The 22,643-nt window shown below is 40.0% G+C and overlaps 1 protein-coding gene across 2 annotated transcripts in view; it reads left to right on the forward strand.

Annotated features, from left to right (window-relative positions):
* Positions 1-22,643, forward strand: part of dlc1 (DLC1 Rho GTPase activating protein) — an 80,641-nt gene that overhangs the window by 15,445 nt on the left and 42,553 nt on the right. Inside the window, exon 4 of one of the 2 annotated variants that reach the window (XM_072385088.1) lies at positions 5,368-5,401. In XM_072385088.1, coding sequence (XP_072241189.1) covers positions 5,368-5,401 — 34 coding nt within the window. Of the gene's footprint in view, positions 1-5,367; positions 5,402-17,250; positions 17,377-22,643 lie in introns of those variants that run through there. The other variant, XM_072385089.1, reaches the window with a different exon arrangement.

Consider the following 22,643-nt stretch of genomic DNA (forward strand, 5'->3'; position numbering starts at 1 on the left):
GAAAAGTTAAGAATTACTGTTTTGTCTAGTGACAAATTCCAAAGGCCAGTCAACAGTTCATGGTTTATGCTCCAGGACTCAAGCTCTAAATCCCCCCAGACACTGAACAAGAAGCCCCTTGGTTTGGCTTACTCATGTAAACAACTACAAATGTGTGTATGTGTGTGCGCACATCTCTCCTCGTCTCACTCTCTTTCAGTTGACATCACTCCATACAGACCATAACTCATGACTCAAGGTGGAGTGAGGGAATAAGGTCTCAGTTGACAGTCGTAATATGTGTGTACGTGAATGAGTCCAAAGTTTGTATAGTATAAAGTTTGAACTCCTAACACAACTGCCTGCTATCAGTTTTACAGTGGTACCAGTGGTATTAGGTCTTTACAGAGGGTTAGGAATAGTTTTCTTTTAAAATGAAATCCAACATCTGGACACTAATAAACTTTTCTGCAGGAAATGCTCCAATGCACCATTACATTAAGTCATTACATCACTTCCTGTTGACGCACTTCAAGTGTGACATATGGAGACTATTAAAATGTGGATGGAAAGGAGAAAGCATGCAGGCTTGATGACATGGGGGTTAAAGTTTTACTCAAGAAGAAGGCTAAAATGAAATTGTTTTCCCACGTTTGTTTCTCACACGTGCAGTCATGGGTTGACAGAGCATGGAGAAGACATTCCTTTGTTATAGCAGAGCAGAAAGAGCACGCTCATGTCGGTCAAAAAACAAAAATTAGCTCCAGATAACATCTCCAAGGGTTCTGGTCAGCAGTGCATATACACTCACACATGTCTCTCCTCCTTCCACTCATACACTGTTACCTTATACGTCTTGTGCAGGAGACCCTAGCTTAACTGACCATAAGCCATCTGCACCAATTTAGCCATTTGCACTAAGTGGTGGAGAAAAAAGTTTGGGTTAGCCTAAGCCCCCTAATCCTTGGCCAGCACAGACCATGGGTGGTCACACATACACACTGACACACACATACTGCAGCAGCAATGCCGAATAGGGGGGGTGGGGATGAGGTTGAAACTGGCTTGGTGGACTTCTTGGGTTTGTTGTGCAACACACATGCCATTGGCTTGCTTAACATCTTTGTCTAAATCACAAAGAAAAGCATGTGCATACAGCCACAAACAATAAAGGGTCCATTTCTGAGAAGATATTATGGTGGTCCCCTGAGGCAAGGTACTGGATGTCAGTACTTTTGTTTCCCCTAAACAATTACCCACATTTATGTAGCATCACATCAAAAAAACAACTGCGATTGAATGTGGTAGTTAAATAATCTCTGATTTAAAAGTTAGTAAGCTTGCAGTGGACCCCAGCTCGGAAAAAACTCCATTTACTTTGTAAGTAAAGTTTTGTCCATTTACTTTGTTCAAACCATCAAAACAATATTGTAAATTTTAGGGAAGTCCCAAAGTTTTCAAAGATAAAAAATTGTATGTTTGCATTTTGAGAAAATGTCTTTTGTGTTTTCTGGGGAAGATATTAAGTTTTCTTCTGAAATTGTTGAAATATCTGTACTTAAACAGGATGATTTGTGGGAAAATCTACTTTACTAAACTGCAGGCCTGAGTAATGACAATAATGACCAGATGGTGGCTAATCGTTCAGGCTCAAATGATTGCAGGCCTCAACACAAACGTGTTAGTCAAACACATACCATACCCCCTGTGCCCCAATACCAGCCCTTTCCATTAAATTAGTGGAAGTAAATGAGGCAGCTGACACTGCTCCGCAGCCTACAGGTCCCCTGTGTACACTTGACACGGCATGGACAACCCCACACTGTGACAACCTGCACTGTGGCATGCCAAGGGGGATTCAAACATCAAGAAAATATGTGACTGTGGTGCTAAGAAAACACTGGTACTCACTGGGACCCATTCATTCACATTCTTGTTATTTTATGCAGTTCCTCACTACCATTTCTTAATCTGTAATTGCTGTCATGAGGGGAAACGGCATTGTATGGAGGTGAGATTTACACTGTGTAAGTGACTTCATGGGTCATAGATTGGAACCTGTGGTGTGGTGTTCACGCAGTGGCAAAGGTGAACTACGCTCAACAAAATGCCTTCTGTGCTAAGGAGAGCAGACACACAGACGTCCCATAATGATTCCAATATTCAACGTCAATCTGTCTTAATTGTGCTGTTGATGAAACTCAAAATACATATTGTTAATATAAGTTTATATAATATATAATATAAGTTTCTAGACACCAATATTAAGTAAGAAAGCTTAGTTCCAGGCATGAACTGATGCTACATTGCTTGAATACAACATACTGTGGCTGGAATATAATGCATTGCAGTAGAACCACATGATAAAACTAGTGTTATAGTGCTATTCAGTTGAGGCCACTCTAATACCAGGTCTGCTGAGGACCAAAACCTGCACTAGTCCATTATTAATGTTAAAAGCCATTTCTCAAAGAAGTGGAATACTTGTATTTTTTTGCAAATGCTAATTATTGTATGAAATAGCACATTTACTTGAAGCCTGGCTTGTAGCATTCAATTGAGAAACGCCAGTCAGACACAACATTGAACTATTGACCACTTGTTCATGATGGCCTTCATTTTGATGTGGCTTTGACATGAACAATCTACCTAAACATGGTGGTGGACTAAGCACACCTCAACATGGCAGCAACACTCCCCAGTGACAGGAGGTATTGACCCCCATTTCACTTTGACAGTGTAATATATTTTGGCCGACACTTTGTATAGCCCTTCTTGTCTCTATAGTTTATCACTTCTAGTCACCAGAATTTTTGCTAATTCCTTACGACACAACTGTTGAGGCTCCTTCATGCTGAATGGTCTCTGCAGGTGTACTAAGTCTTTAAACAATTTACGATGAGACATTCTGGCACATTTAACATATGTGTTCACTTGAAAGCCTTGAACGATGTTTTAGCAGTAATTGTCATGCAAAAAGGTTGAATTCTCAATTATCTGGAAGACAAAAACAGATTTCCATCAAGAATTTTCCTTTATTCAGCAGAATCTATCATGTCTTCAATTCTGCCCAATTTCCCAATCACTGTTGGTGACAGACATCCCAACAGCATGATTCTGCCACCATCATGCTTCACTTTGGGAATGGTGTTGGGATGGCGATGATGAGAGCCATTAGGCTTGAGCAACACATTGTCACACATTTACTTAATGGCCTAAAAGTTCAGTTTTTGTCTCCTCCGACCAGAGGATCTTCTTCCACATATTTGCAGTTTCCCAGATGCTGTCATGTTTTTTAGTTTTCTTTCATTTTTTTTCTTTTCCTGTAAGCTGTGGCTTTTTTCTGGCTAATCTTCCATAAAGTCCAGCTTTGTACAGCTTAAGGTGACTCTTAAGCGGTCCCTTCTTGTCTAGTTCATGAGTTTTGGTGGTCTGCTCTTTCTTTGCAGGTTTTTTTATGGAGCTCTATTATCTCTATTTTCTAAAGATGGATTTAATGGTTTTCCCAGGGATTCTCAGAGATTTAGAAATTGTGGTCTCAAACAGATCAAGACCGAGACAACGAAGCAGCATCAATCAGATAACATGTGAGCAAAAATAAACTGATGTTTGTTAGCAGCCTTGGTATTCTTTCTTAGCAGACCATGCGATTCATAGTTTTGGTACTTCATCGAAGAAAAAAAAACTGAGCTATCTTGATGTATGAGTGCTTTTAATCGGTTCATCGTGTTTGTCTGTGACATGCAGACTGTACAATCTGATTGTGACAGTGAATGATAATAGAATTAACGCGATCATCTTGTAATCAGATCCTGTCCTCCTTATCACTCGCAGAAAATAAAACAAACAAGACATCTCTAAAGGCAGCAAGACTTTTTCAGATTAGATACTTATATTATTTAAATGTGTGAGGATCGTCACCTGATTTTTAAAAAAATTATATGCAGTCTATAGTTAGGCAATAGACTTGTGATGATGCCAAGTTTTCTGTTTGGGAAACATGCAATACAGAAAGAAAAAGGGATTTCATCAGTGAGGTGTGGTTTCTCTTTACTGTCTACTGTCTACTGTCTACTATAGCAGGGTATGGAGAACAGGGCAAGAAAGATAAAAAATGTATAGCATGGTAGGTAGAATCTTTTTTTTTTCCCAACCACCCAAAGCCAGACACGCTGTTTGTCCCTGTTTCTACTCATTGAGCTAACCCCGGGTTGTTTGCCGGGCTTTTTGTCATAGAAAAACAGAAAAAATGAATTCCATAACCTCTGAACTATGCCATTGAGGTGATAGCATCGTGGTCTTGTCTGTGCAGAATCTCCTGTGACAGTGAATGTCTTCGACTTAACAGGCCTCAACATCTTAAACACTGCTAGGATGCTGCGCTGTGCTAGCACACCACCACACCACAGTATCGCATACCTCCCCAGCCAGCCTTAATAAGGAAGAACATGGTTTACAAAAATTCATAACAAATGGCAAACACGAAGGAGTGCATTTATCTTAAAAGAGAATTCAGGGTCAAGCGTTTTTATTCACGCCAACACAGATCGAAATGTGGGCAGGTGCATTATAAGAATGATCCTTACTTGGTTGGATCTCTTTCAGGAGAGTGTGGATTAAAACAAGTCAGGGTGTGGAGATCAGCCAAGGACCCTGAGGTCAAATGTCAGTGGCAAGAAAGACCTTTGCATTCCAACTGACTGCTGCCCTCCACATATACACACACACATGCTCAAACACACTTTACCCCTGAAATTACAAAGAACTGCTCTATTTTTACTACACACCCTCTGTTGATGCAGTAGTATTTCTTAAAACCCACAACAGTACCAAAGAAGGACATATTAAGTGCACAGTATGATGAGAATCAACTATGGCTACAAAATGTGTTGTGATTTTATCCGTAATGTCTCTCCAGACTACCCTATGTGAGAGTTGAATCAACATTGACTCATAGGAAATTGTGCTATGTTCTCTGACTTTTAATGATGTGATATTTGTTCAGACGTCTCTGGTGGGTTCATTATCTGCAATGACCATTTACTAAAGAGTATGCACATCAGAAAACTATGCAAACACATTCCTGGTATCTTAGACTCCCTGGTATCCATTTGTTTAAGTTGCATATTTATGTGTCTGTGCCATCCATTAACTTTTTTTTAAAAAGAGGGCAATATGTGGTGATAGCCGTGTGGATTACTGTGTGGATAATAAGCTTTCACAGCATCAAAACAGTAAATGTTGCTGTTTCTCTACATTTTCTTGCAAGTTGTTGGACATTTGCTTTTCAATTAAGTCCTCCCAAAAATATAGAGGTTTTACAGTAAAAGTATAAATCATTGCACAGCATCAAATATAACCTTTTCCTTTTTCTCATCTCTTTCCCAGACATCTTCGGTGGTTCCTGAGAGGGAAAAAGCAGGTAAGTTTTTGCTGTGCTTCTCATTCTCACGTGTGCAGTTTGTTTATAGTTTATGACTCACGAGATGAGATTTTCGACTTGTGTGATAGCATCAACCTTTTTTTTCTCCTTTTTTTTGTCTCTGGGAGATAAAAAAAAAAAAACTGTCTGCAGTTGATATGGCCTGGACCTCACCTGGTGTCATGTGAAGCGGTTCTGGGGCAAATTTGTAATTGATAACCTTGTCTGTGTTCACAACAAGGGGCCAAAGAGGACTAAGAGCAGAAGTAGACAGTGTTTGGGTGGAAGAGGCCAAGTCTGGTTCTGTTAGAGACACTGAATGCTAGCAGAGATAAGACCCTATGCTCATCTTTTAAACCATCAGGCTTGTTGCCTTTCCAAGATAAGAGCCAGACTGGATGTCGAGTCTGGGGCCCAAAACTTTTTAACCTTTCCCTTATTTACCTTTTGCCCTATTTTTTCGTTTAACTTCTCCAGTAGTCCAGTAAAATCCCTGAAGTTATGATTAGGAAATCCCTACAATGTGTAAAATATCTAAATGCCTTCCAGGTGGATACGATACTGTTCAATTCGCTTAACCTTTGAGATATAGCCATCAGATAATTAAATGTTTAGTCCACAGGGTTCCATTTTGTCCATGGAGAAGAAAAATAACAGATGAACTACAAAGATCTGATTAAATTTAAACATAAAAGGACCTGGAACCTATTACCCACCAGTGTGTTGGACAGAAAAATCCCCTGCTAGTTTCTGGAAAGTCATTTATCAAAAGGGTGACATAGGAAAAAGTCAGATCATGTTTTTATGCAGGAAAATGCTGCATTACGGCTGCACAATGGTGCGGTGATAACCACTCTGAGTAAAAAGGTTCCAGGTTAAACTCTCCCCATGTATCCGTTGGTTCTCGCTTCATGCACAATGCCAGCTCCTCCTGCAGTCCATGAACATGCATGTTAGGTTAAGTGGTGATTCTAAATTTACCCAGGAAGAGATTGTGTATGGTTGTATGTCTCATTTGTCTCCCAGTTCAGGGTGTACCCCACTTCTTGCAGCTGGGATATGCTTTATATATCAGACAGAGGCCACTCTGTCAGCAGTCTGCTGATAATGCACACAGCCATCAGGGAGCTATGGATGGACAGACATACTTTCAGACAGACAGCAGGGGTGCAATGTTCATTAAACACCCCCCTCTGTCGTCAGTCCGCTGGTATTGTTTACCAGAGGTGGTTCGATGTGGGGACAAGGCTTTCATATTACCCCCTGCTGCCTCGAAGCCCGATGGGAGTCCTCACTCACTCGGTCGCTCTGTCTTCCCCTCTAATTACTGCCAGTGTCTAAAAAATGTTTCATGGGAAGTGTGCAAAAGGTCCGTGTGTGTTCCTGTACGTGTGTGTGTGTGTGTGTGTGTGTGTCTTATATGCACACTTGAATTCTATCTTTTGGCAAAAGGCCCGAGCTAAAAAATTTTTTCTTTTTTTCTCTCTTTCATTCTCTCATTTTTCCTCTGAAAAATGCACGGTGCCAACTTCAAAGGGTCACACATTCTTGGTAATTTTTCTTCATTTAAATCAATGTGACTTCTTGTAAGCGAGTTATGTAAGCTCCATCTCTGTGTCTTTGTGATGGAACCCATTACACTGGAGGGGGCATGGGGATGTGATGGGAGTTTTTGGGAAACACAAAGCCTGTGTTCATTGTGACACTTCAAAGCCCGCTGTGTATCTCCACCGTTTAAGCCCCTGGGAATGACACATTTGTGACAGTGTTACATCATACGGCATGCCCTGAAGGCTCCTGCCACGCTACCATGAAAGACAGCTCATTCATGGTTAATTCTACTATCACAGTTTCAACCGAAGCACATCAGTGATTAACAAGAAGTTTCCACAGCGGTCGCTCTGTAATGAAACAGTGGACGACCTCCCAGTGGTGCTGCATATACCTTAACAAGTAGTCACTTTAAATGGCTTTCCTGTGTCCACTGCTTCTAAGCTGCAGCTTCTGTGCACAACTACACTGGAGTGACAAGAAATGGCCAATTTCATGCAATCTAAAGGTGATAAGGACAGTCATACATTGAGTTTGTGTGACTTGTTTGGTGTGGTTAAGAAGAATAATGAAGATTGAGGTAAAGACAGCACAAAACAAGTTGTGGAATTATGAGACACCTTGAGACAACAGGATTTTTTTTTCCAAATTCTTATTTTGATAAACTTGCATTGGATTCTAAATGATCTAATCACACAGTATAGCCACAAATGGCATAGATGGAATACGTGTGTTCTCAGCTTCTTCAATCTGCTTTGAAGAATCACGAGAGTTCAAGTTATAAAAAAAGATACAGAGTCGACAGTTTGAAAAAGTGGAAACATCAAGAAGCATGGGTTTGAGAACAGGTGGAAATGCAAGTTTGTCACGGTGTGATGTGGTTGGAGAAGTGTATTCATTCCTGAGTCTAGTGTCCCTTTAGTGGGCTTTTATTAGTGTTCACTGTGTGCTTATCTTCAGAGACAGCTTGTTTACTTCTGTGACCTCACATCCTCTTCACCAGGAAGTTGACAGGTTTACCTTGTGTGAGTGAAAACACAACAAGGGAAAGATGAAGAAGCAAGAGAACAAAGAGACGTTCACATTATTTCCAAATGTTCTCCTTTGTGGTTGATGGACTGCAGAGTTTCTTTTGTATCTAATCTTTAAGCACATTTACCTGGTAGTTTTACTGACTGCACTGTGTTAAAGCCTCAAAGGCCTTTGCTGCCTCCCACAGTTAAAATAACTACTGTTCTAAATTTGCTCTTGGTCTTTAACAGTTAACCAACGTTTTTTTTCTTCTTTGTTACTCTTATAGCACATCCAAACCATGAGGCATGGTTACATCTCCACTGCTCCTTATTTGAACAGGATAGAGGAACTGTTAGGACTGTTTATAGGATTCAGTGATCTTAAGGTTAAGAAGTAAAAGTTTAGTCTGTGTCTAGATCACATTAGACTTCGAGTGTCTCTTATGTTTGCTTCTACATTTGGAAATAGAGAGCATTTAGCCAAAGCTGAAACTAACATGGATTATATTCAGTTTTACGACACCACACCACAGAACACCACAGGCTTATATTGCTTCAACATATTAAAATATTTCTGCCAAAAGCCTGTTTAAATAAACTTAAAATGCAATGAATTGCAAAACAGGAAATGTACGTAATTTACACAAACATTTTACTGTTACATTCTTGGATTTGTTCACCTGTCTGTTTTCTCCTTGCCTTACCATGTATGTTCCATGACTTATGGTCATACAGTGGTGGTGTTGTAATACGTCGTCATAGACACATCAGTGGCAGAGAGTTCAGTAACCAAGATAAATGTTAATTATCTAAACTACAAAATTTAAATAATATGAAATTTGAGTTTGAAATTTTAACCACACGCTTTTCACTTCTGAATTGTTGAGAACCAGATCCAAAGTGGATCCTGCCACCTAAACTCATCCACAGCCTCACTTTAAACGGATTGTCCATTCGTGTGAACTCATACAAAGTTCTCAGCATGAATATCTTGGTCATGCTGCATTTCAGCTATTTTGTTTTGTTTGAACACGCATAAGCCCAGCGACTAACAACATGTTTGTTGAATTTTATATCTGACTTTGGACTTATAAATGATGCTGGCAGCACATGACACTGGTGGCCGGCATCAGCACTTCAGCTTTTCAAGTTACGCAACATAAGAATGTGAACAATTGAGTGTGTCACATCTGTGTTGTTCGCTATCTCGCTGGTATTAGAGCTTGTCAACACAACACTTGACACATTCCTGGATCCAAAAATAGACACTTTTTTTTCTTTTTCTTCTTCTGCTTGATTGTAGTTGAGGTACCATGCTGTGCCTCGCACATCTAAATATAAACTAGTGGGAATACAGAACACAATGATGGGCGGCCGACCAACAGCAGGATTAAAGCTTGACCTTTTACCTGGACTCCAAGCCTCATTTGCCATGGCCGTAGGTGGAGGAAAGGAAGACCGAGGAAACTGGATGTAGTTTAACACCCCCAGTGGCCTCCTTAATAGGAGGGGTTGCCTGATATTAGGGAGGTGGTGACCCTTGGGAATAACTAGCTTCATAATGTCTGTCCCATTTCCTACTTAGTCACCATTTTTACTTCTCAGAGTCTCAGTGTTGTTACTGGTGTTTAAAGATTTAAAGCCTGTTTTTGTTTCTTCTTTTTTTCTTAAACAAAACTTTACCAGATGTGAGCGGTGACCTTTGACATACTGTATTTCACTAAGTCATTATTCATTTCACAAAAACACCCATACCGCTTCCATTGAATTTAAGAAAGTAAGGAGCAGCCTGGTGTTGCTAACAAAATGTGCTTGATTGACTGAACATCAGCAAGTCTGACCACTTCTATTCGGAGCCCTATGCACCAAGCCAACAGTCAGCCAGCTGGCACGTTCAGAGCATCTGTGAATGTCTGTCTCTTGTATTTTAGGTGACGCTCCCGTTGTCACTGTCAGACTCCGTCATAATCTTTCTTAAAGCTGATTCAACTTACAGAATCAGCAATCAGAGTTTACTCTGATTGGCTGATCAGTGAAACAAATGAGTGCACAAGAAGGGAGGGGGCAATGACAGCAGAAAATGAATGGCTGACTATACGTGCCGCACTATATCTCTTCTCACTTGTCATCCTGATTTCTCTGCTTAGTTTTTCCAGAACAAGCTCATAATACTGATTGAAGAGAAACTGTCTCTGTTTGACATTATTGAAAAACATAAAGCATGCGCTGCTATGTTTAATCAGTATAGTATCCTCTACTGCTCAGGAGGGAGTACGCCAGCAATGTTCTTAGATTAGCAGTTGTTGCTGCCCATCAATCTGGGAAGTTATAATGCCATATTCCCATCTGTGTACACTAAACACAACATATCCGCTAAATCACACGACAATGATGTGAAGCACAGCAGTAAATCTGTGTCATAAAGCTGAAAAAGAAAAGAATCGAGGTGTTGCAATGGCCCAGTCAAAGTCCAGACCTTAACCTAATTGAAATATTGTGGCAGGACCTTAAGAGAGCTGTGCATAAGCAAATGTCTACAAGCCTCAATGAACTAAAGCAACACTTAAAAAAAGAGTGGGCCAAAATTCCTTCATGATAATGAGAGAGACTGATTACATTATACAGAAAAAGATAACTTTGTGTCGTTAATGTTAAAGGTAGTTCTACGAGCTACTGAATCACAGGGTGAGCTTAGTTTTTCAGACAGTTCTGCATACTGGCAGACGTTTTTGTGAAATGAATAACGACTTTGTGTAATAAGTCACGTGTTTATCTGAGTTTGTATTTACCTAATTTGAAGACCTGGGAACGACCATATAATGTTCTATTATGTCCTGTTTGTGCTTCAGTCAGTCAGACTGATATTTATCATACCTGTATTCTTCACATGGAAAATGTAAGTGGAAGAAAAAACTACACATTTTAAGTGCAATGAAACCAAATTCTTCCTAAAAAAGAAAACTGAAGTTCAGCTACTCGGTCAGCATGTTTTCATGACACTAGAAAAAACTGAATTAATGTGTTATCCAGACCAAAACTGGATGTTTCAACGCATGTAAAACTGTTTCGAAGTCTACTAACTCTCTCAGATAATGCGGTTAGGATTCTGATCACTCCTGTATGTGTGACATGCATTCCTCAATGAGACAAAATATTCAGTGTGAAGGATTCTACTTTTAAGTTCCATTTTTTGTAAGTATGTAAGTAGATTATGCAGCTGCTCTCATTCACATGTTTTTGGAGGTTAGGCTTAGTCAAACTACTGAGCACATCACAAATTGTGTCTTATTAACACAGTTTGAATTAGTCTATGTAGACTATGTATCAGCTCGGGTCACTCAAAGCAGTTCAAGACAGTTTTTTTTCTCTATAAAATCCAGATTTTATAGCCACAGCATAGTCTGGCAAAATTACCATTCATGTAACTACAAGACCACATGTACAGTTAATTTGGTTACATGTACAGGTGCAATGATCTCCCATAGAAAAAGTTAGAAATAGAAGAATGCCAGACACACTTCAGTAGATGACTTGATCCCTCTTCCGTCCACGTATACTGGGACAAGGACAGTGGTCCAATTAAATGGCCAAGTTGAGCTGTAACCATAGCTTGACTCCACTCTGCATGTACCTGTGTTGAATGCATCACAGTGATATCTGAGAATTGCGCAGATCATTTCATCTAACTCTTGTCATAAATGCACATAAGTGTATTTTCACTAGGCTGAATGTAACAAAAAAGATTTTGCACACACAGTGCCGAGGAATCCCTGTTCCTCTGCAGATCATGTGACTGTCCTCTTTGGCCCCAACAGACTGCATTTTCAATCTTCAAATGGAAAACATTTCCACACCACTTTTCACTTAATTCAGAGAATGTCACAGTCAAATCACTTATTCACAGTGAATGCCTCGCCTTTGTCATCTCCGAGCTACTTTATTGTCTCCACATGCCCTCTGAGGACATTGCTCTCCTCTGAGTGGGTGCTTTGACAGATGAAATGAAGCTGCTTTTGCCTTTGACCTAGTCAATAACAGCTCCTGACCGATGTTTGTTTTCCTCATACTTGTTTCTACTCTTTGATTGAGTCTGCCTTATTTCACTTTTTGTGTCTTCTCCATCACTACATACCCAGTACAGAATTGTGTATGTGCAAGGTCACATTCCTGGCTTCCTCTGTCCATCTGCACCAGACTCAACACCCCTCAGACCTGACCAGCCCCTCCTCTCCCCTCCCATTTGGCACAGTCTCCCTTGCTTTCTGTGTGGAGCCCGTGTAGCTTTTTGTGCGATATTAAACGGACAAAATAGTCAAATAAGTGTAAAAGATTCTACTGTATCCTGTTTGATATCACACAATGGTACACGATTTGATGCTCTGAAATTTTAAAATGTTTGGAAATGTTTACCGGTCAATAATGACCATAAGTGTTTTTCTTGTTCCAAAAATATATTTCCAAAGGCTGAGAATCATTTAAAACAGGAGAGTTTAACTTGCTTTCTTGGAAGAGTCTTGGGAGCTTTTCTTTGGGCTTCCAAGTCTTTAGCTGTGGTACTTTGAACAGGAAACCATGGTATGAGGGGGAATTTACAACAGGAACTCGGCTTTCTGAACTCCCTGAGTTACAACAACAGAAGTCTCTCCTGCCCTGCTTAAGGAGGCATTGTGTAATGATTCTTAGTTTAGTGCTTCAGCAGACTGCTGTGCGACTCTTAAGATCCTTCTTGTGCTTGAAAACGGCCATCCAGTCCACACTCTTTTTCTCTGCCTGGCTAATTTAAGCATAAACGCCTTGCTGTAGTTGAATTGAACACTGCAAAACAGACATAAGTCATCAAATGCAAAATCGTATATGCACATGATAACTGAAGGGATTTGAGGCTTTGTGATCTACAGAGGCTTTGGCAGACCAAAGAGTTTGTGAGTAGAACTACCCACTAAGGAGCAGCCATGAAAACTACTTCTCCGGGGGCCTATCTTTTTGTCTGCATTCCCACTACCTATAGAAACAGAGCGTTGGGATAACAGGACGTTTATGTTACTAATGTGCTGGACATACAGGCTTTCATCAAAGTGTTCAGTCAGTATCATGACATTAAGATATTGTTTGACTCTGTTTTGCTAGAAATACTTACAGAAGGGTTGCTTTTCTTCAAATAAGGAGGAAAAAGCATTGGGGGGTAAGTAAGTGAGCAATTAGTGCTTTTTGCACAGGTCCTTCACTTCTCTCATAATTTTAGCTGGTGCTTATACCCTTTTGAACCTTCCTCCTGGTAATGTGAGGATGTGTGCCAATGTTTTCTAATGAATCAGTCCTGGCTCAGCAGGCTTTGTCACTCCCCAGTTGGTTTATTCCCTCTTTTGAGGGATAGAGTTGTAGAGATGTTGTAGAGATAACCTACAACATGGAGGTGACAGAGATGCTCCTCATGGGAAGAAATTATCTGGGATTTGCTTTGTTTATCTTTTTTGGTCTGTTGAGTGTCAGAATGTTTTTAGATCTTGCAAAAGGAATAGGTTTTAACACCTTAAATTCTGGTTTGCAATGATTCTCTGTAGACTTTCTGAGTCTTTCAAAGTTTTTCATTGAACTTTAGGTGCTTTTTCACCTTTTTTTGAAGGTTTTTTTATTTTTTAAGTCCTGCTGATTAAAAGTTAGACACTCTTTTCATAATGCTGCAAATGTTTCCAGTAGATGACAGTTCTGGGCTGACCTCCATAACATCCCAGATGGTGTTTTTTGCACAATTCAGTTATAACAAGCAAGATGGTTCTTTTCCATGTAAGCCCAGAGGACACAGCATCTATGACTTTATAGTTTTTTTTTCTTTTTCTGTGCATTATAATGTTTAAACTTGCTTTTGTGGGTATACTCGCAAACTGTTCACTAATGATGATTTCCAGAAGTATTCCTGAGTCCATGCAGTCGTTTCAATTCCAGAATCAGGCCCCAAAAATCATAGCCAATAAATAGTGGTTTCGGTTAGATGATGAAATCCACAATTACTGATTTTATGACAAACAATATTCTTAAGTTGTTGAACCGCTCTGATCCACTTTCATCTCAACATGAGAAAAATAAATGAATGTCAGTCTCTCTGTCATTCTTTTTTCATACCCAGTCTGTTACTGATCATCAGTTAACCTGGATGGATGAACTTAGGATGGAGATGTTCCATCATGTTTGTTTTATATGACACTTGCACAAATCATTTCCCCGTTTTAACATTTGGCACAATTTTTAGTTCAATATAAGTTTTAAATGATCTGCAAATGGCTGTATTATTAAAGATCATCTTTTTAAATGGTGCAAAGTTATCAGATAACGAGAGTGAGTGAGAGCTGTAGGAAAATTGGACAGACATTTAGAGGGCGGGTATGGTTGAATATCAAGGTATAAAGACCTTGAGCAGACAATCGCTTCAAAGAGACTTGCACACAATTACAGTCATATTTGGACACACCCAAGCATATATACTTCACCTCGCCGACACATTTATGGCCATGCTGTAGAAAAACTGAGTTGTGCATTGTTTTTCACAGACGTTTTGATGAAAGGCCCCCACATATTGTTTGTATATACACTGTTTGAAGTCCACCCAGAACCCACACACACCACCTCTCCTGTCTCCCTTTGTGGGTCAGTATGTCGTCGGGTTACCCTCTCCTACTATGGAGTTAGATGTACAGACACGCTCCTGGCATGTCGAATGCTTGTGTGACAGAGGAGGCATTTGGCAGGGCTTTCCTTCCTGTTGTATGAGAACTCTATTGTTTTCGTGTGTCCATCCCTTCTCCTCCCCCCTTCAGGTCATTTTCCCCTCATATCCAGGTTACAGTCTGTCTGTTGCCCCTGTCACAGGTAAACAGGAGACAAAGAGGGAAAGCACACTGATATGTTGTTTTGATATGAATACTGACACAGATGGTTTGCATTTGACTGTTTTGGACTAAACACACACTCACAGTCTTGCATGACAGCAATAATTTGATCCAGATGTCATGCAAATCTAACAGGTGTGTGATAGAAGACTGCAAAACATGACATTTTTATAGAATGTTTGTTTTTGGGTTTTTTTGGTATCATGTCCTAATCCTCATTTACAATGTTGTCAGAGAAGTCAATCCACAGTTGCAGAGGCACAGACTAAAAGGTCGTGAAAAAGTAAAGACCTAGAATCAGGCCTTATCACTCTCAGCAAACCTTGGGAGACCATAAAGTTAATTGGCCATGATGAGCACAATGCTATCAGCAAGCTCAAATAAGCCTATGCTGGGTACATTACCTTCACTTGCTGGGGCAATCAGCTTGATTGGCTAATTTTCTCAAGTGTGAGCTTAGTGTGGAATGTAATGGAGGTCAACCTGAACAGTACATCCTGTTCATGACTGCACATTACAACCCCACTCTTGGAACGAGTTGCTTAACCTGTACAAAGTCATATGACCGTTAAGAACACGTAATCACATAAGTGTTTAGTTCAGCGGATTGTGAGAAATGTATTTCAAATCAATAAATGCAGGTAAACTCAAACTTTTTTAAAAATGTAACCCATTATCAGCTTGTAAAAAGTAGATTGTGGAGCAATTATTTACTGATTCATCTTGGAGACATTAGTTCTAGATTTTGTTCAAGTTGCCTGGTCTCACAAAGTAAGTCACGCATTCAGTCTACTTTTAAGTACATATTGTGTTTGCACCAACTCCTGAGGGAAACATGTGGCTCTGTAGATGCTGAATGCTCCACTTTGGCCACTAACTGGTCGCTAACTTTGTCCAGCTGCTGTTTGGTAGTCAACACTGTGTTTAATGTAGCCTTTTTGCTTATAAGCTCTTTTCCTGTTGTGGCTGGAAGTTACAAGGATGAGAGCAGCGAACCAACACAAAGTTTAAAGTTGCAGTCTGTTAAACCAAAAAACAATGAACTCATAAAAATTTAAAAGCTCCTCAGAGCCCAGAAGGAAACCCTAAGGGCCGCAGCTGATAACCTGTACGCTCAACACTGCACAATGTAGCTTTGAAAATGCTGACCTTATGAAAATATATATCCTATTTCCCCAGATTTTTCTTGTCTCTTCAATTTCAACATTGAAATAGATAATAAGCAGAGGTAAAATGTATCTATTGAAATGAAATCATCTGAAACATCTACAGTGTTACTACAGCTACTCTGAAGTTGCTTGATCAAATTTTTTTCTTCAGGAGCCAATGACTAAGCCTCCTCATAGACTCCAGGGAGTTCTGTTTGCCTAATAGAAGCTAAATCAGCATTATCCGATTAACTTAGCCGCAGTAATGGATTCCATTGTGTTGTTTTTGTTCATGTCATCAGCTTAATGTTTTGTTACATAATGCTTACAGTACATTTGTATTTGCCAATAACTCATTCCTTTTGAGCTGGTGTTTGTATGTGAGGATTTGTTTTTTAGAACTGCATGTCCCGTTCCAACAGTTAGGTATGTTTAGTGAATGCGTGTTCTTGACTGGACTATTTTACGTTGCAGAAAAGTGTACTCCAGCTCGTTTAATAAATGCAAACACGATTTTTTATCATTTCATTTGTCCTTTAGCTCCATCTTAAAAGACTTCAAAGTTATCTTTCATTCTTTCTTCAGCATATTTTCCATGTTTATGTGTAAATTCTGTGTTGTCTGCATTTTATACTATCTTCATAACATATAGCTTTATAACAGGCACACTACATTGGAAATGGGTTTTATAACTGGCATTGATGCTGCCTGTGTCTAGACAGGATAGGGCAGGTAAACAGAGTGGATGCGATGAAGAGGGAGACAAAGAAGGGATGCCAAAAAAAAAAAAAAGGGGATGTGAGATTAAATGTTAGCTGTGACTGTAAAACAGTCAGATATTCACGGAGTGTGCTGGAGTTGGTGTCGGAAAGCACTCACCCAGACTTACACCTTCACACACATCTATACGCACATGAGCACGCGCACATTGGCAGAATAGAATATGAGAGCATTGCAGCACTAGCTGGATGTGTCCCAGCAGTTACAGCACTGATGCTTGCTGCAGCAGATGGGAGTGTACAGTCTGGACAAACAGACCGGAGTGAGGAAGAGAGGGAGGCAGAAACCACTACAGACACAAAAAGATGTAGGTAATGGAGGAAGATACGCGAGAGAAAATAGACAGATTGTGATTTCATGTTTGCACATTTACAAAATGTGTTAACATAGAGACTGAAAAACAGTGGACAGGGGTGGACTGATCAGAGACAGGTGTGGGCAGCAGTCTGACGTAGGTAAGTTGAGGCGGATGCTCGTCGACATGTCTCGCTCCATGAGGCTGCTGTTGCTGCAGAGGTCTTTCGGTGATCACATCAGGTCCTCTACCTCCAGAGCACTAGATAAGCTCACCAAACCTGCTCGAGAGACTCAACTGGCAGGTGAGTGGTCAAAAAGCATGGACTGAGGTAGCAAGCTGTATTTAGTGTGTCAATGACTACTGTGTCTGTTGTATGTAGTTCTGTGCATAGATGAGTATTTTTAATCCAGCATAATTTAGAACATGAAGTTTCAAATTCCTTCAGAAAATCCTAAACATTCTGGCAAAACAGCATTATTATTGTCTGAGAGAGAAGACAGAATTCACTCCAAAGCTTCTGTAAAGTCGGTTTTGTTTCTGATAAACATCAATAGATCAACAGATCACTTACGTGTAATGGCTGAATGGGAATACTGGAGCATGACAAAGAAAGCCACTGGATAGGTTCGATGTTTCCAGCCCATTTTTGGCAGCTTTATGACATGTTTAGCATTTCCTTGTACTGTCTTTAACATCATTTAGATGACCAGCATGGTCATTTATCCTCTGAGCAGCTTCTCCTGCTGATGCTTGTGGTTTGGTTTGGCCCATATATAACTAATGGGCAGGATATGCAGACGCTGTGCTGAATCCATTAGACTAAAGTTCCAACCCTTTATCAAGCTTTCTCTTAAATAATACATACATCCCTCCATACATGTAAGAACAGCAGCTTGAGAATGGTTTAATAGAGATGCTTTTTTGGAATGTTGGCCCCAGATGGCCCAAATCAACCACAAGTTCAGGCTATTTCACAGTATTTTCACAAGCGGTGTAATCATCTTTTGGGGTTACAAATAACTGGATGATTGGGTGTATTATTTTAGAATTTCAACAATTTCTTAGTCAGCGCAGATGCTCATGTGGCTGTTTTCAAAGGAGAGAACACAATTTTCCTAATGAATTTTGTGCTTACTGAAGCTCTGGCTTCACTTGTTCAAAGTGAAGAGCATCAGGTAATAAATATCTCCTGCCAAACACTGTTCAGGATGTTTCAGGCTGTTGCCACATATCTCACTGTCCAACATGAAAGCAGGAAGAGTTATAGCCTACATAATTACGAGAGGATCCAGTTACGGCTCTCCTCGTGAGTTGGTGTGTGAATGTCAGCCTGGAGACTCGTACTGTAGCACGAATGCTTGTGAGTACTTTGGCAGGTGTTTATGTCTGTTGGACACATTTTGCCCAGATGATAGCATCATAGGGCATACAGGATGCAGGGACCAAACTTTATAGGCGTGTAGCTTGAGCAAAAATCTATAGTTTCCCATTTGTTTTCACTTGCATGTTTTCATCTTGTTATAGGCAGAATGCTGAGATTTGGTAACAAAACATGGCTATGTCATTAAATCATTATGACTCAGTGTGACATCATTCATGTGTGGCCATGACCACACAGTGCAGGAATATTTCAAACTGTTCCTGTTATTGTTGTGTTTATAACCATGTAGGCTTGCTATGCTGTCAACCTCTAATGAAACTCAGCCATATAAAACTCTATTAGATGAAATTCCATGTTTTTTATCGTAATCAGACAGCGTGACTTTGTAATCTTGTATCCCGTGATTTCTGTATGAATACAACTTAAATAGACTTATTAGGTCTTACGTATTGAGACTGCACCAATTCCGTATGCCATCCTGTTAAAATACCCCACACAAAATGGATCCTTTGAGGGCGAATGGTCTTAAGCTGCCGTGAAAAACAAACTGAAATGCGTAATGTGATATTTATTTACTTAAACCCGTAACAATGACATGATTTTGGTATGTGATCCTTGATGACGCATGAGCATTAGCTAATAACACTCACGACATGCTCTCAAGTACTACATGTCAGAGTGAAGCTTCACTCATCCTGAAACTCAATAGTCCTGTTGCCTTTTCTCACCCTTGTCACATCTGTGATCACGTCACATATTTAAGCATGTTTACAGCCAAAGGGAGGAAGATGTTTTGAAGAACCTTGAATTTATGGACTAACAAAGCCCAGCTGCCAAATCAGCCTTTGTGCGCTTTGTATGTTGAAGACGTCATCAAAAATGATCACTGCCTCGTCAGGTAATTGTCCTCAGCCAGCCTCCTTCTTCAAGACAAGGACATGGAACTTCATGCAGACCAAAGCTTCCATCAGATTTCTTTTTCTGACAACTTTCCTTTAGGCCAGAGTGTGAAATTCCAACAAGGTACTCACAGATGCCTTTCAGTGCAAACAAATGTAGATATCCAGATATTTCATCAGCTCACAAAGAGCTCTGAGTATTTTAGTTCAGTGTGGAAAAAACATTATTGCATTGACATCAGAGTGTAACTGTATAAAAAAAAAAACACAAGGTCAATTTTTTTTTAGAATATTGTACATTTGTTGCCAGACACTGAGCAATACAGCTGAATACAGGAGCACTTAGAACTCCACAGACTGCTTATTGAAATATGTCAGCACCCTTTTCCCTCCAGGCCACTTGCACTGACATGTCCTTTTCTATCTTACATGGCACTCACTATACTAAAAACATTTTTGTGACCTCCACATATTTAAAATGTCATGTCACGTTTGGAGTTTTGTTTTTGTCTTGTCTTGTTTTCAGGTTTTAGGTTTATTTCATGCCATGATTTTTTCCCTTGCACATCATTAGGTTTATCCATGTCACCTGTCTTCGTTTCACAGCTGCACCCCATCACCAATCACCTCCCCACAGTATTTTAGTTTCCAGGTTCTCTCAGTTCTGTGTCAGATCCTTGCCACCTTTGCACCATTCAAGTTGTCAGGTTGGTCTGTACTCGCTCTCGTTCATAGTCTTTGTTTCATAGTTCATGCCAAGTTTTGTTTTGTTATTTTTTCAAAGTCTCCTGTATTTCATAGTTTCCTGTGTTTGGTTTTCCGGCTCAGCCGCGCTTTTGTTTGTGTGGAAATAAATCAAGTTTTCTTTATAATTATCTGCATCCGGGTCCTCCCTCTACACCACCCTCCGTGACATAAAAAGAAATTCATATCTTAACTGCTGGGCATGCAGCTCCGCACACTTGTGATTAAATAGGGAAGCTATAAGTAAATAATATGGAATCAATAATAAGGAATCAATCCAGCATATAGAGAGGCGAACAGCTTTTTTATACAGCTCAGTTAGTGCTGTTTAAAATATATAGTTTGGAGAGGGTAAGTTGTCTTTGACTCCTTCTCTGCTCTCTTTTTTTTGTGTGTAGCTTCAACACACAGCTTCAAGCCTCAGCTTGAGTTAGCCAACTGAACTTGTGTAATCAAATTGGTTGATTGAATGAAGCTGTCACAACCACCTAACAAAAGGCTCAAATTCCAGACATTACAGGTGGATGTTAGACTGTTTTCCACTTGAACATTTTTCCACACATCAGCCATGTTGGCATGGTCCTGTCAAAGCTCTCAAGGGTTGGCATAAAACGGGCATTTTAGGCGAGGTTTACACAGTGATTTTGTTATGATCTGTCAACAAAAAAACCTTTGATCCGGACATCCTTAAGAATATTTTCATGATGTAATATATTACTAATTCAAGGTTTCGCTGTGTAAACAGTGAGTCTTTGCTAAACTGTTTCACTCCAGAAGATGACAACACAGGCACAGGTACAAAATAGCCTGTCCAGTACTACAGGACACTGGCAGTGTGTCAACACGTAACCAGCTGATCCAGTGGGAAACCAAATGTCAGAATGATTTGCTTAAAGAAAGGAGTTCATGTGCTTTGTACCACAGCTGTGAGAGACCTCAGCATCATAAAAAGATCTTTTGCTTGAACAAACTTGATGACAATTGAAAGTTCCTGAATGGAATTATTATGTATGAGTGCTAATGTTTGAGAGCGAGAGTGTATTTTTTGTTATTGTGCTACCACTTGTGTTTGAATGTCTAATTGTCGAGTGGTAACCAGGCTTTTGTGTGTGACTTAAGGGTGGGCCAGTGGGAGGGCCATAGACATGTTCCGGTCTACTCATGCCCTGCTTCTGTTAGGCCAAACAGATGTTCTTGGTCTATTGTGGTCCAACAGGGCTCTACAGGGACCCAACAGGGCCATTTCATGGTTGAAGGATGCCCAAAGAGGAAGTCAGATGGGGCGCACCACTGTGACATCAGCGGAGATCTCTTTGAATGAAAATGCAGCAAGCAATTATGTAGCAAATTACCTTCAACAACAAGATACTTTCACAGCAAGAATGGAAAGTTTAATCACTGATTTAACTTGAAAAGCTACAAATAAACAAAAATATGTCAATTTGTACAACTGCCAAGATGAGAGCTAAGGTCAGAGTGTGGGTCATTGATTTTCTCTGGGCTTTATTGGGTTCAGGAGTTAAACAGCATATGAACCAGATGAAAGGCGATAAAAACTTTGCTGATAATTCACTAACACATTCTGAGTTGATCTGTAGCCTCTCCTTACCCAGATAGCACAGAGATGGGGATGGAGGCATTAATCGGAGATAATGTTTTTCTAGCACTGGCAACAACTTAGCTACTAAATCAAAGTGTAATTAAACCATCTGCAATAAGAAACAATACAAGTCTTTTATCACACCAGTTGTTCAGTAAGCTTAAGAACATGTTGAACAACGATATTTTCCCTTGATTCTATCCACCATTACTATGTTTGACACACCATTAGCGAGCCGGTTAAGCTAATAGGAAGCAGTGGTTTTCTGCTGTGAAAACATGTACTTCCAGAACTGGCTGTTTATTTGCAGTGTAATAGATTCCACTCCTTGACAGGTGTCATTGTAATGAGATAATCAATGTTATTCACGTCACATATCAGTGGTTAAATTCCTGTGGCTGAGTGTTTTATTTTGTGCTCATTCTACTTATTACTTTAGACAATTTACTTCATTCATTTAGCTTGGGATGTTCCTCTTAAGGCCCTGTTCCCCTGTGAAGACATCATGTATCAGTATGCCTTGACATTTAGGTCAAGCTGCTCAATTTGTGTGTCTATAAATGGCACCTCCTTATTATTTCATCAACTGGTCCACTGTCTTCCCCACTGTGCCTGCATCACATCTTAGTCATGAGGCCAAGAAAAAAGTAGGCCAGGAGAATTTTTTTCTGTCATCTCTGTTTGTCCCAGAGATTTTATTGAAGTCCATGGGTATCTCACGAGTGAAGCGTGAGCTGCACTCCAAGATTGCTGTGAAGCTCTACTGGGTATTGCACATGCCAGGAACATTTTACCAGGAACATTTTACCCCCAAAACTTGACCCCTTGTATCCCCTTTAAGTTGAACTGTTGATGCCGATTTGAAGCCAGTGCTTTTAGGAAATCTTTTTAATTTTTTGATTTGATGAGATTTGTTTTACAGTTCAACTCCACAATTTAGTAAA

Source organism: Leuresthes tenuis, unplaced genomic scaffold (assembly GCF_036924035.1).
Source record: "Leuresthes tenuis unplaced genomic scaffold, fLeuTen1.0.hap1 SCAF_4, whole genome shotgun sequence".
NCBI lineage: Eukaryota > Metazoa > Chordata > Actinopteri > Atheriniformes > Atherinopsidae > Leuresthes > Leuresthes tenuis.